The sequence below is a fragment of the Suncus etruscus genome, chromosome 4 (genome assembly GCF_024139225.1).
Source record: "Suncus etruscus isolate mSunEtr1 chromosome 4, mSunEtr1.pri.cur, whole genome shotgun sequence".
Taxonomy (NCBI): domain Eukaryota; kingdom Metazoa; phylum Chordata; class Mammalia; order Eulipotyphla; family Soricidae; genus Suncus; species Suncus etruscus.
In genome coordinates this window covers 120,769,481-120,782,725 of record NC_064851.1, presented here as the reverse complement: position 1 = coordinate 120,782,725, position 13,245 = coordinate 120,769,481, and the positions used below count along the sequence as shown (strand labels likewise).

At 33.5% G+C, this 13,245-nt stretch overlaps 1 protein-coding gene and 1 non-coding gene across 2 annotated transcripts in view; both read right to left on the bottom strand.

Moving 5' to 3' along the window:
* SPOCK3 (SPARC (osteonectin), cwcv and kazal like domains proteoglycan 3) overlaps nt 1-13,245 on the bottom strand; it is a 267,952-nt gene that overhangs the window by 18,895 nt on the left and 235,812 nt on the right. The window contains exon 6 of the mRNA XM_049772678.1: nt 8,334-8,453. Coding sequence (XP_049628635.1) covers nt 8,334-8,453 — 120 coding nt within the window. The remainder of the gene's footprint in view (nt 1-8,333; nt 8,454-13,245) is intronic.
* LOC126008322 (U6 spliceosomal RNA) lies at nt 2,387-2,493 on the bottom strand. Its single transcript, XR_007495658.1, has one exon. It is a non-coding gene; the product is annotated as a U6 spliceosomal RNA (small nuclear RNA).

The window sequence follows — 13,245 nt, the reverse complement described above, 5'->3', positions numbered from 1 at the left end:
TGAATAGGAGTGGTGAGAGAGGACAGCCTTGTCTTATACCAGAATTTAGAGGAAAGCCTTTTAGTTTTTCTCCATTGAGGATAATATTTGCCATTGGTTTGTGGTAGATGGCCTTATATTGATAAATGTTTCTTTCATTCCCACTGTGAAGAGAAATTTTAATAAAAAATGGGTGTTGGACCTTATCAAATGCTTTCTCTGCGTCTATTGATATGATCATGTGATTTTTATTTTTATTGCTGATGTTGTGCATTATCTTGATAGCTTTACTGATGTAAATGCATCTTTGCATTCCTGGGATGAAACCTACTGTATTTTCCAGCGTATAAGACGACCCCTAATTTTACAGTTAAAACATAGGTTTAGGCCTATATTTGCTGTATAAGGCAGAATGTTCTTGTGCTACAACTGTTTCTTCCACAGTGAGCCAATCACAACAAGCAAAGGTCCAAAGATTATACTGTAATAGATGTCCTCTCTGGCAATCTGAGCAGGCTTTTTACAGTGTAGTTTTGGGTACAGAACATTGTCTAATTTGCATGCATGAAAAGCCTGCTTGGATTGGCTGAGTTAGAGAGGCGGTTTGAGCAGCCTTACAGTGATTGGTGCAGGATCAAGTTGGAAAATTCGTTTTGTGGCAATATTCAGACAATTTTCGTTTAGCGGCATATTGAAACATTTTTTGGGATATAGTTGGCATATAAGATGACCCCTAATTTTTGATTGACTTTATTTATTGTTTCAAAAGTCGTCTTATATGTCAGAAAATACAGTACTTGATTGTAGTGAATGATCTTCTTGATGAGGCATTAGATCCTATTTGCCAAGATTTTGTTGAGGATATTTTCATAAGTGTTCATAAGGGATATTAGTCTGTAATTTTCTTTTTTTTTGGCAGCATCTCTGTCTGGTTTTTGTATCAAGGTGACGTTGGCTTCATAAACGCTATTTGGAAGTATTCCTGTTTTTTCAATTTCACGAAAGAGCCTGGCCAGGATTGGTAGTATTTCCTCTTGAAAGGTTTAAAAGAATTCATTAGTTAATCCATCTGGGCCTGGGATTTTGTTTTTGTGCAGACATTTGATTACCATTTCAATTTCCTCAATATTGATGGTGATGTTTAGATATGCTACATCCTCCTTATTCAACCATGGGAGGTTATAAGAGTCCAAAAAATTAACCATTTCTCCAGGTTATCATGTTTAGTGGCATAGAGTTTCTCAAATTAGTCTCTGATTAACCTTTAAATCTCTGCAATATCTGTAGTGATCTCCCGATTTTCATTACTAATACGAGTTAATCTAGTTTCTCTCTTTCTTTGTGAGTTTTGCCAATAATCTATCAATTTTGTTTATTTTTCAAAGAATGAACGTCTGCTTTCATTGATCTTTCAGATGGTTTTTTGGGATTCCACTTCATTAATTTCTGCTCTAAGCTTTCTTATTTCCATCTGTCTCCCTATTTTTGGTTTCTTTAGTTGATCATTTTATAATTTTATAAACTGCTTCATTAAGCTATTGAGGTATGTCCCTTTTTCCTTCCTGATGTGTGCTTGCAAAGCTATAAATTTTCCTCTCAGTACCACTTTTGCTGTGTCCCACAGATTATGATAGTTTGTGTCTTCATTGTCATTTGTTTCCAGGAAAGTTTTAATTTCTTCTTTGATTTCATCTCAGACCTACTGGTTGTCCAGTAGCAGGCTGTTTAATTTCTAGTTGTTAAAGTTCTTCCACTGTGTCCCTTTGTATTTCACATCTAATTTCAGAGCCTTGTGGTCAGCAAAGGTAGCCTGCAAAATTTCTATCCTCTTGATTTAATAAAGTGCCAGCATGTGGTCTATCCTGGAGAATAAACCATGTACATTGGAGAAGAATGTGTATCCAAGTTTCTGAGGATGGAGTGTCCTATATATATCAACTAGGCCTCTAGTATATTTTGTTGGGTTTCAGTCTGGTTGACCTATCAAGTGTTGACAGGGTGTGTTATTATTGATGTCCTCTTTCAAATTTGTCAAAAATTGTACTAGATATTTTGCTGTTCTCTCATTGGGTGCTATATGTTTAGTAGTGCGATTTTTTTTCTGTTGCACATATCCCTAGATTAGTACGAAGTGTCCATCATTGATCTTTACTACTTTTCTGAGTCTAAAGTTTGTGTCTTCTGATATTAATATGGCCACTCCAGCTTTATTAAGGATGTTGTTTGCTTGGATGCTTTTCCTCCAGCCTTTGACTTTGAGTCTATATTTGTTCTGACTATTCAGATATGTTTCTTGTAGGCACCAGAAGGTTGGGTTCATCTTTTTGATCCATTTACCCACTCTGTGTCTCTTAATTGGTGCATTTCATCCATTGACATTGTGGGAGATGATTGTCATTTTTTTTATTAAAAATATGAACGCTTCAAGAATTTGCGTGTCATCCTTGCGCAGGGGCCATGCTAATCTTCTCTGTATCGTTCCAATTTTAGTATATGTGCTGCCGAAGCGAGCACATGATTGTCATTTTTATGTATAAGTTTGGTGTGTCTGGTGGTCTCTCTTGTCTTAAAGTAGACCTTTCAGTTTTTCCTTTAAGGCTGGTTTTACATCTGTGAATTTCCTGAGCTGTTGCTTATCCGTGAAGCTATGTGTTCTTCTTTCAAACCTGAACATGAGTTATTCTAGGTGAAGCATCCATTTAATTCAGTCTTGTCACAATATTCCACCACTGTCTTCTGGCCTTGATAGTTTCTTGTGACATGTCTGCTGTAAGTCTGCTGCTCCTTTGAATGTAATATCCCTTTTTGATCTTGCTCCTTTCAGTATTCTATCTCTATCCACAAGATTCATCATTGTGACTAGAATGTGTCTTGAGGTGTTTTTTTTTCAGGTCTCTTTTAGCTGGTACTCTTTGGACATGCACCTCAACACGGCTCTGTCAATACTTGATAGGTCAACCAGCCCATAATTTGGATTTGGTCTAAGCTAAAGACTTAATTCATCCTCCACAAAATTGCTACTCTTCTAAAGGAATCCCTGGATAGGCTTTTTTCTTCTTTCCATGTCAGAAGATGCTTGCTCTCATGCCATAATCTCACTCAGAACTAAGTAAACTCTCTTATTTAGAAATTCCTGTTTTAAAAATTAAAAATAAAAACAATTAATGGTTAATGTTTAAACTGACTGTGATAATTAACTTTATTAAACTATTACAATCTTGTTGTGTTGTACTACTGCTTACATCACTCTATCTGTCCCACTCTAATTTAACATTCAAATACACTATTTAAAAAGAAAATATAGGACAGCTTGCTTTGCATGTGTCCTACCCTTATTTAGTCCTTGGCATTATATATCGTCCTCTGATTGTGATCCTTGAGCAAAAATACAGGAATAAACCCTGAGCACAACTCAGAAAATATAATTAAGATTTTAAAATAAAATGATGTGTTCATCAAATTGAAAATTAAAGAATGATGTGTGTATATATAAAACATTTTATATATAAAGCTTATATATAAAATTTATATATATATATATAATTGTCTATCTATCTGTCCATCCACCCATCTATCCATCATTCCATCCATCCATCCATCCATCCATCCATCCATCCATCATTCCATGCAGGATATAAAGTAACAGTTAACTTAAGCCTTGCTGCTAGAAATTAGAAATATCTTAGAATTTTTGAAAAGCAATCAAGCAACAATGATTATTCTTTCTAATTAAAAAAATACTCATATATTTTGATATATTTCTTCCATTGCTAGAAATTGTTCTTATTGCAATACAAACTTAAAAATTAACTACAAAATCATTGTAATGGACAAAATATTAATAAATAATCAGTTCACAAATAAAAAATAAAAGCCCATTCATGTTATAGTAAATAATACTGGAGAAAGAAAAAAACAATAAACAGAACAATGGTTATCTGATTTTGTCTTCAAAGTGTAATATTCTAAGTGCTTCTTTGCTTTATCCATTCACTAATTTCACTTAATTTTCTTTAGATAACATATGGGTTAAGCTATACTAGACTTGACAATTAAAATGTAAAACGAAAGTCTCTATTTCTGGGCCAGAACCAAATTACAGTAGGTAGGGCACATTCATTAACTGCAGCCATTTTGAGTTTGATCCTTGTCACTTCTTTAGTCCCTTGATCCTACTAGGAACATTATTGAGTGAAGAGCCAGAAATTAGTCCTAAGCACTGACAGGTGTGTTCCCATAACTAAAACCAAAAAAGATTCTTATTTCCTTGGGTTTAGGTAGTCTAGTAGGTATAGTTATTGATTGTGAAAAACCAATGTTCATATGAGTCCATCACAGAAAATTAAAATGAACATGTTTTCATCATATTAGACAGTCAAAAATAATGTGACATAAATCATATGTGAAGAATGAGTAATAGATATGGAAAAATGTAGGAGAATAATATAATATATGCAGTTTAGTTTGCAAATTAAATATAATAGAATTAGGGAAAAGTAATCCAAGAGCATACTCATCTGAAAAGCTAGGTCAGACATTTCTCATCTATGGTAACACATCTACTCTAATGGAAAACTTCCATTGGGAAATGTGTTGAGAGTTCCTGAAGCAATATAAATAATTTTGTACACATTGGTTTTTGTTTGTTTATTTGTTTTTTGTTTTGGTGTCACACCTGGCAGCACTCAGGGGTTACTCTTGGCTCTAAGTTCAGAAATCACTTCTGGCAGGCTCAGGGGACCATAGCGTATGCCGGGATTCAAATTACTGTCCTTCTGCATGCAAGGAAATGCCTAAACTCCATGCTATCTCTCCGACCTTTTATATTGTTTTTTTTTTTTTAATTCTCCAAAGATATTCAACTCCTTAGGAACATATTGCAATTAACACAGTAATTTAGGAGTTTCTCATTTATTACAAGAAAGGCTACAAAGAGAATTACTTATAATTATTTATGAGCAATAATAGGCAGTATAATGAGAGTTCTATAATCTCTCTTTTCATATCTGTCTAGATATACATTAATTCACTAGTTGAAAGCAAATTTAACAGATAAATTGAGGGACATAAAAGTATTTACAGATTATTATTGGGAGGACAGATATGACCATTATTTTTTTAAAAAGGAAAGTACTGTGATTACAAAATTGTTCATAATTGAGTTTCTGTCATACAATGTACACTGCCATTCACCAATGCACATTTTCCACTACCAGTGTCCCTAGTTTTCCTCTCAACCATCCCTCTGTCTGCCATTAGGGCAGATATTTTGTTTGTTTGTTTGTTTGTTTGTTTGTTTGTTTTTGGCCACACCCGGCAGTGCTCAGGGGCTACTCTTGGCTATCTGCTCAGAAATAGCTCCTGGCAGGCATGGGGGACCATATGGGACACCTGGATTCGAACCAACCACCTTTGGTCCTGGATCGGCTGCTTGCAAGGCAAACGCTGCTGTGCTATCTCTCTGGGCCCTGGATATTTTAATTCTTTCTCTCTCTCTCATTTTCTCTTTTGGCAATGTGGTTTGCACTATTGTTAATAAAGATGTTCCATGCATATCACTTTATCCCTTTTCATCTGTAGTTCATATCCAGAGTGATCACTTCCAACTATCATTGTCATGGTGGACCCTTTTTGGCCTTAACTTTACTTCCCACTCTTTGGATCAAACTTCCTACCATGGACTTGTCCTCCTGGTCCTCATTGAACATCAAATTTAAAACACTTATTAGGTAAGGGTTTGGAAGAAAACTTTACACTGATACAAGTGTTTTGCTACATAATATTGAACAAATATATTTATGTACTATTTCTATCAGTTCAGGATTATTACTATTAAGACATTAAAAATTAACATGGATCAAACATATAATATAGATTGACTGAAAAGATAGGAAGAAGACCTATAATTTTTTTTTTTTTTTTTTTTTGGTTTTTGGTTTACACCTAGCCGTGTTCAAGGCTTACTCCTGGCTCTATGCTCAAAAAACCACTCCTGGAAGAGTCAGAAACAACCTGGGTTTCAGGGATTGAACCTAGGTAGGCCATATACAAGGCAATTACCTTATCCAATATTCTATCTCTTTGTCCCCAAACACTATAATTTCTTTCTAAACTTCATGAGAATAAATGTGTCAATATATATATATATAAAACATTTTCAAGAGTATATTTGAAATAATTTCTTAATTTAAGAACCATGGTTACAAACATGTGCATAATTGGATTTTAATCATAAAATGCACACCCTCCCTTAACCAGTGCAACTTTCACACAATTATTGTTCTTCCATTTCCTACCCCCCCACATGTCTGTCTTTGAGACAGGCATTGTATTTCTCTCTATATTGTCATGTTAGTGTGGTTATTTCTCTAACTGCACTTATTATCTTTGTGATAAGCTTCTTATCTATTCTCTCTAGGTATTATTATTATACTATCATTTTTATTTTTTCTTCCTTAAATAATGTCCTTATTTAAGCACTATGATTACAAACATGTTTGTAGTTGGCTTTTAGTCATAAACAAAACATCCCCCTTTACCAGTGCAACATTCCCACCACCAATGCCCCACATCTCCCTCTTCTTCCTCCCCTTGACTGTATTTGAGACAGACATTCTACTTCTCTCACTCATTAACATTGCCATGATAGTTGTTAGTGTAGTTATTTCTCTAACTGCACTCACCACTCTTTGTGGTGAGCTTCATATTGTGAATTGTCATATCTCCTGTCTCTGGGCACTATTACAATAATGTCTTTAATTTTTCTTAAAACCCATAGATGAATGAAACAATTATGTATTTATCTTTATCTCTCTGACTTATTTTACTCAGCATAATAGTTTCCATGTCCATCCATGTATAAGAAAATTTCATTACTTCATCTCTCCACATTGTTCCCTGAGGGCACTTCTTCAGAGGTGAGCATTTTCAAGAGTATTAAGTCTATTGGTGATAGCTATATTTTTAATTTAATGCTTATTAAGATATTATGAAAATAAATAAAATTCATGAATACAAAAGGATAAAAATATAAAATATCTTTTGATGAGAAGAAAATAAATGAGTCATTTAAAATAATTAAGGGTTAGGAGATATAGTATAACAGGTAGGACATTTGCCTGGCACAGGGCTCAAATTATGATCAATGGCATCCCACAGACCCCTGATTTTATCAGGAGTGATCCATGAACTTAGAGTCAGAATTAAGCCTTGAGCACTACTGGTTGTGACCCAGAATCCAAACAAAATATTAAAAATAAAGAAAACTGAACTAACAATCAAGAAACTATTGATTCTGGCTGAACATGTCATATTATGATTGACTTCCTTAAAACTACTAATGAGGATTACTTGTGAGACTGTTTGGACCATATCACATGATAAGGTAAAGAGAAAACATGCTGCTTTTCTGTTGTTATTTTTTTTGTCAAATCTGAGACGCTCATCATTAGTGTCCTCTTCAAGAATTCTTGAGCAAATGCTTAATAATTGAAAGAACCCTCACTTTATGCTCGAGTCAATATATATTACATGCATTAAATACAAAATAAATATTGTATTGATGAACATGTAAATGTAATCCTAAGAAAATAACTTCTACCAAAATCTTATCCAAAATGGCATATTGTATCAGTGAGAAATAGAAAACATTTTAGTAGTTTTATAGCTGACGAAAGAATTGTGTAAATATTGTATGACCCTAATTTCCCCCTACTTAGAGTTTTTATTTGCTGAGTCCCACTAAATAATAACCATGAGTATGATCGTGTTTGAATCAAATTATAAATTGTCTGCAAAGAAATCAAGAAAAGTTTAATTTGTGGTCCAGGTAGGACTGAGTTTCTAAATATCAAAATATTATCAAATTCTTCCTTTCATTCCCTTTGTTGTTCTATAATTTACCACTTCTATTAAAACACCAAATATAGAGGCTGAATGGTGGCTTGTATGCGGCTGACCAAGGATGGACAGGAGTCCCATATGGTCCCCCAAGCCTTGAGCGATTTCTGAGCACGTAGCCAGGAGTAACCCCTAAGCATCACCCGGTGTGGCCCCCCAAAAAACCAAAATAAATAAATAAATAAATAAATAAATAAAAAACACCAAATATATATTCCTACTTTTTACATTAAACAGGAAGTAGAAAGTTCTCTCTGAAGGAAGATTTTCTTTTCTGTCAATAAGATTTGCAACATGTGCTTTATTTTCTTGCAAACTATTGGCATGTACATTGTTGTGACATTTGCTGAGCATCTACTTGAGGATATATTCTGAAATATGTTTTGATCTATATGGCTCATTAGAAATAAAACTTCACACCAAAGACAATGACACAACAAATTTAGAAATCTTACTGCTTCTCTCAGGCCTCAGTAAGGCTTTAGTCTTCTTGTTTTGGCTTCCACTTTCATGAAGGGCTTTGAACCAATCCCTTAGTCTGTTTGCCACTTCTCTGAACTCCAGGTCACTACATACTGGAAACAAAGAAAAAAAACATAAATTTTAAATAATAATGCGGCACTATATAGATTTTCTTTCCCCAAATATTCTATTACCTAAAATAAAATATATCTTAAGGGAAAAACACTTTGATATGATTATTAATTTTATTTCTTCTCTTCAAGAATTTTAACAATCCTTTATAATTAAAACATTATCAAGCAAAACACACTTGATAAAAACATTTTGTAGAATTCTGCTTCTTTTAGTCTACTATAAAGTTTGAAGATCCTGGGTTCAAATACACAATGTAACATTCAGATAACTGCTTTGCATGGAATCTTATTTGGTTCCTCAAGCACCACCAACAGTAACAACTGAGCAGAGTCAGGAATAATCCCTGAATCTCATCAGATATGGCTACCCCACAAATAAAACAATGTGAGATTACAGATTTTTGTATATAATGTTATATAAGTTGAATGATAATATATATTTGTTAAATACTCTTGTTATGGCAAATGCTGGTCATCTGGGAAAACACAAAATTTAATAACACCTATACATATACACATGCATATATGTAGTATGTACAATAACATTTATAATATATAAAAGTAATATGTTGCATTATATGAATGATGTAAGCATCTTGAATTAACCTTGAAATCAGCAAAGATTGTGAATGTTTGAGAATTGTATTTCTACTGCAAAAGTTGCTACTAAATTTTGAAGTTTGAATCTAATTTCCTATATAAAAGTATATAAAATTTGTAGTCAAAATGTTTTTATAAAACCACGCAACTTGAACTAGCTAGTCCTGCCTCCAGTTAGAGGGGGAAATAAGGGAGGCATCAAGACCAAACAGGTGCAAGACTACTAAGTAGTGGGTTGGATACAGAGGGGACCACATATTCTAGCCGCCCTGGGGTGAGGGAAAAGGAAATGGGAGGTAGGACAGAAACGGAGGTGTAGGGAGGACAATTTGGTGATGGGAATGCCCCCTGATTTTATGTAAATATGTACCTAAAATATTATTGTCAACAATATGTAAGCCACTATGATCAAAATAAAAATTAAAAAGACATTATCATAATAAACACTGTATTAAGAGTTAAAAAAAAAGAAATTAAATTCTTATTGCAAGAAATTAAAAAAAACAGAGATAGTAATTAATTATATTGTTTTCAGATTATTTTTATAGTATATATCTACTCTTGCACATGTAACCAATACATAAATTTCTAAATTCTCAAGTTTTCTAACAAGAAAAAATTTATTAAATGCAATATTATAAACTTATATTATATTTAATATACTTTATAAACTAAAATATGTCATATCTAACACAATATATATACTCAAATGATCTAAATGTAATATAAAATAACAATAAAATTAAAAAAATATCTTGACACAGAAGGAAAGAAAATTTCTTTTTCTTAATTTTGTCATCATGAAATTAACGGTATTCATGATTGGTCTTCAGAAATACAGTGTTTCAACATCAATCCCTTCAAAAATATCCACTTTCCTCTGTCAATGCTCCTCTAAAGAGAATTCCTTATTAAAAAGTTTTACCATGCCCTGAATCACTGCAGCCATCGGCCTGCAAAATGGAGTAGCCATCTGTGCTGTGCCTTTGTATCCTCCCTCTAGTCTAGAGATTAGCCCCATTTCAGACCTGTCTATTCTCTTAACCCCAAACCAAAAATATTACTACATAGATCTCTTATATCAGGGTAGTAAGATGTGATGTTCCTATTTCTCAGACATTATTTAACCTTACATCTGTTAACACAAATGAGTAATGAGGTGCCAATTACTTTGGTATACTCAAATAACAATGCAAGGCAAAGAGAATATCCTGTACAGCTGGCGTATTATGAGTAGTGGCCTGATATGATCAACTTAAAACAACAGTTCTCATCCACTCATGATATAAAACCCTAAATAAAAAAGCAATGAAAGGAACCTTCCTCAAGATAGCAACAGCTATCTATAAAAACACTATAGCCTACATTTTTTTTCTTGGTTCTTGGGCCACATCTGACTACACTCAGGAGTTACTCCTGGCTCTGCACTCAGAAATCACTCCTGGCAGGTTCAGGAGACCATATGGGATGCTGAGGACCAAATCTGGGTTGAATGCAGTCAAGACAAACAACCTACTGTTTCAGCTCCCCTACATTATTATTAATGGTAAAAATTGAAAAAATTCCCTCTGAGGTCAGGCACAAAGCAATGATGTCCATTATCCCCATTCTTACTCAACACTGTATTAGAAGTCCTAGCAACAGTTATCAGGCAAGAAAGAGATAGAAAGCATTCAAATTGGAAGAAGTCAAATCATTTTTATTTGCAGATGACATAATGATATATATTAAAAACCCTAAAGGTGCAGAAAAAAAAAGCTTCTGGAAGTAAACAACCAATACAGCAATGTGACTAGATATCAAGTAATAACACAAAAGTCAGTAGCATTCCTACATACAAATAATGAATCATATGAGAAAGATCAGAGTCTATTTCACTTAAAATAGTGTCCCAAAACCTTAAGTCAAATTAATAAAAGAGGTGAGAGACTTATATCATGCAAACTTCATAACACTTAAGGAATAGAAGTCTTTAGAAAATATAGGGCCAGAGAGATAGCATGAAGATAAGGTATTTGCCTTGCATGCATAAGGACAGTGGTTCGAATCCCGTGATCCTATATGGTCCCCCAAGCCTGTCGGGGGCAATTTCTAAGCATAGAGTCAGGAGTAACCCCTGAGCTCTGCTGGGTATGACCCAAAAACCAAAAAAAAAAAAAAAAAAAAAGAAAGAAAAGAAAATAGGGGATTAGAAGAATAAATATTTCAAATTATAATCATATCAAAACTACTATATAAATTCAATGCAATCATTATATAAATTCATAAAATATTATTTAAATATTTAGAAAAGTAAACTAAAAAGTTTGTGTGGAATCAAAAGACACTGAATTGCTACAACCAGAAAAAGTAAGAAACTGGGAAGCGTCTTATTACAAAATGTGAAGCTGTGCTTCATAATATGAAAGCCATAGTGATCCAAACAGTTGCTACTGTAATAGTGATATATTCTCTGACCAATAGGTCAGAACATAATGTCCAAGAACACTTTCCCTGTGTAGGGTCATGTATTCTTTGATGATAGAGTTTAGAGCTCCTTTGAAATGGAATAAATACCAACTCTTCATAAATGGTGTTGGGACATTTGCATAATCATGCCTAAGAAATTAAACCTAGATCCATATCTCATAACTTACATAAAAGTCAATTCAAACATGATCAAAGAGTTTGGGATAAGAATTGAATCTTTAAAGTACATTTAGGCAAATATCAGCAGTATGCTCCAAGACCTAGACCTATACAATCTCTACAGCACAGTCTTCACTTTTTAAACATCTTTGATACCATAAATTATTTGAAGAAAAGAAATATAATTCACCAGAAGAATAATTAATATTCATACATAAATATGCATATACTTCTTATATGAATTCCCTAGCTCTAGAATGACATATATGAATTTGATATGATAAATATCTATTTAGAAGTACTGGAGAAATAAAGATATTTTTTTACTATTTTTTATTCATTTTTTCAAATTGTGTTACCTATGTTAAAATTTAAAAACACAAAATGTATTTAAAATGAGTACAATAATCATTTTATTAAAGCCATGATTTAAAGTTTTTAAAATATTATATAGATAATATACTATGCATGTTCAAATTAATTTAAATTGTGAAATATTATTTATTCAATATTTTTCAAATGGTAATTATGCTAACAGCAAAATTGTTCATCTGCAGTGGTTTGGAGAGATTAGTCAATACCATTCATCCAACGATGCAATGATTCATGAATAAAATTAAGAAGCTCCTTGTGTTCTGATCTGAAACTATATCCAAAATATAGCTTTTGGTGAAAAAAGATAAGTAACATAAACTTGTGTTTATTCCAGCTCCACTTTCAAGAAAAAGAAAAATTTGTAAGTTTTATAAATGTTTAAAATATCTCTGAAAGTAAACATTGTCTTCTATGTCTGCAATGGGAACTAGGTAAGGGGCAGATGGACTAGTAGGAAACATTAAAATATGAGCATTTATACTTTAAATGTCAAAGCATGTTGGCTGGAGAGTCTACAGTGGGTAGGACACTTGACTTAATAGCAGCCAAACAAGTTTCAAGTCACCATACCACATATGACCCTCCCGGTACCTTCAAGAGTGATACCTGGGGCATTGGCAGTGAGAATGTCACACTGGTGAATGAGGGTGTTCTGTTTATGACTGAAACTCAACTATAATCATGCTTGTAATTGTGGTGCTTAAATACTTTATTAAAAAAAAACTAAAGAACTTCTATCAACTAGGACCAGCATTAGGCAGCTGAATGTAGGACACAGTGACAAGTGGGGAAAAAAAGAGTGATAACTGAGTAGACAGCCAAGAGTAAGATCCAAATATTGGGTTCATAGGTTTTCACCCTAAATAAAGATGGGTTCCACTTTAACTTTTAAAGACCCACTGAGGTCGAAAGATTTTCTAGATAGGTCATTTGCCTTCGCTCCCCCTGCTCATTGGGGGTGGTTTAATTTCCCTCTTCTTCATGCTCTTTGAGGTGGAAAGTTCTCTGTTACATGTCTCACCCTAATCAGCCTGGTTTGACTTATTTCCTGTGGCAGCACCTATTCCAGACCCACATCCCTTTGGTGTCATTATGTGGTGTAGAGCCTTTATTGGGGTAGGGTGGGGGTTGCATGGTAAGGCATTATTTATTTCATACAAATAAATCT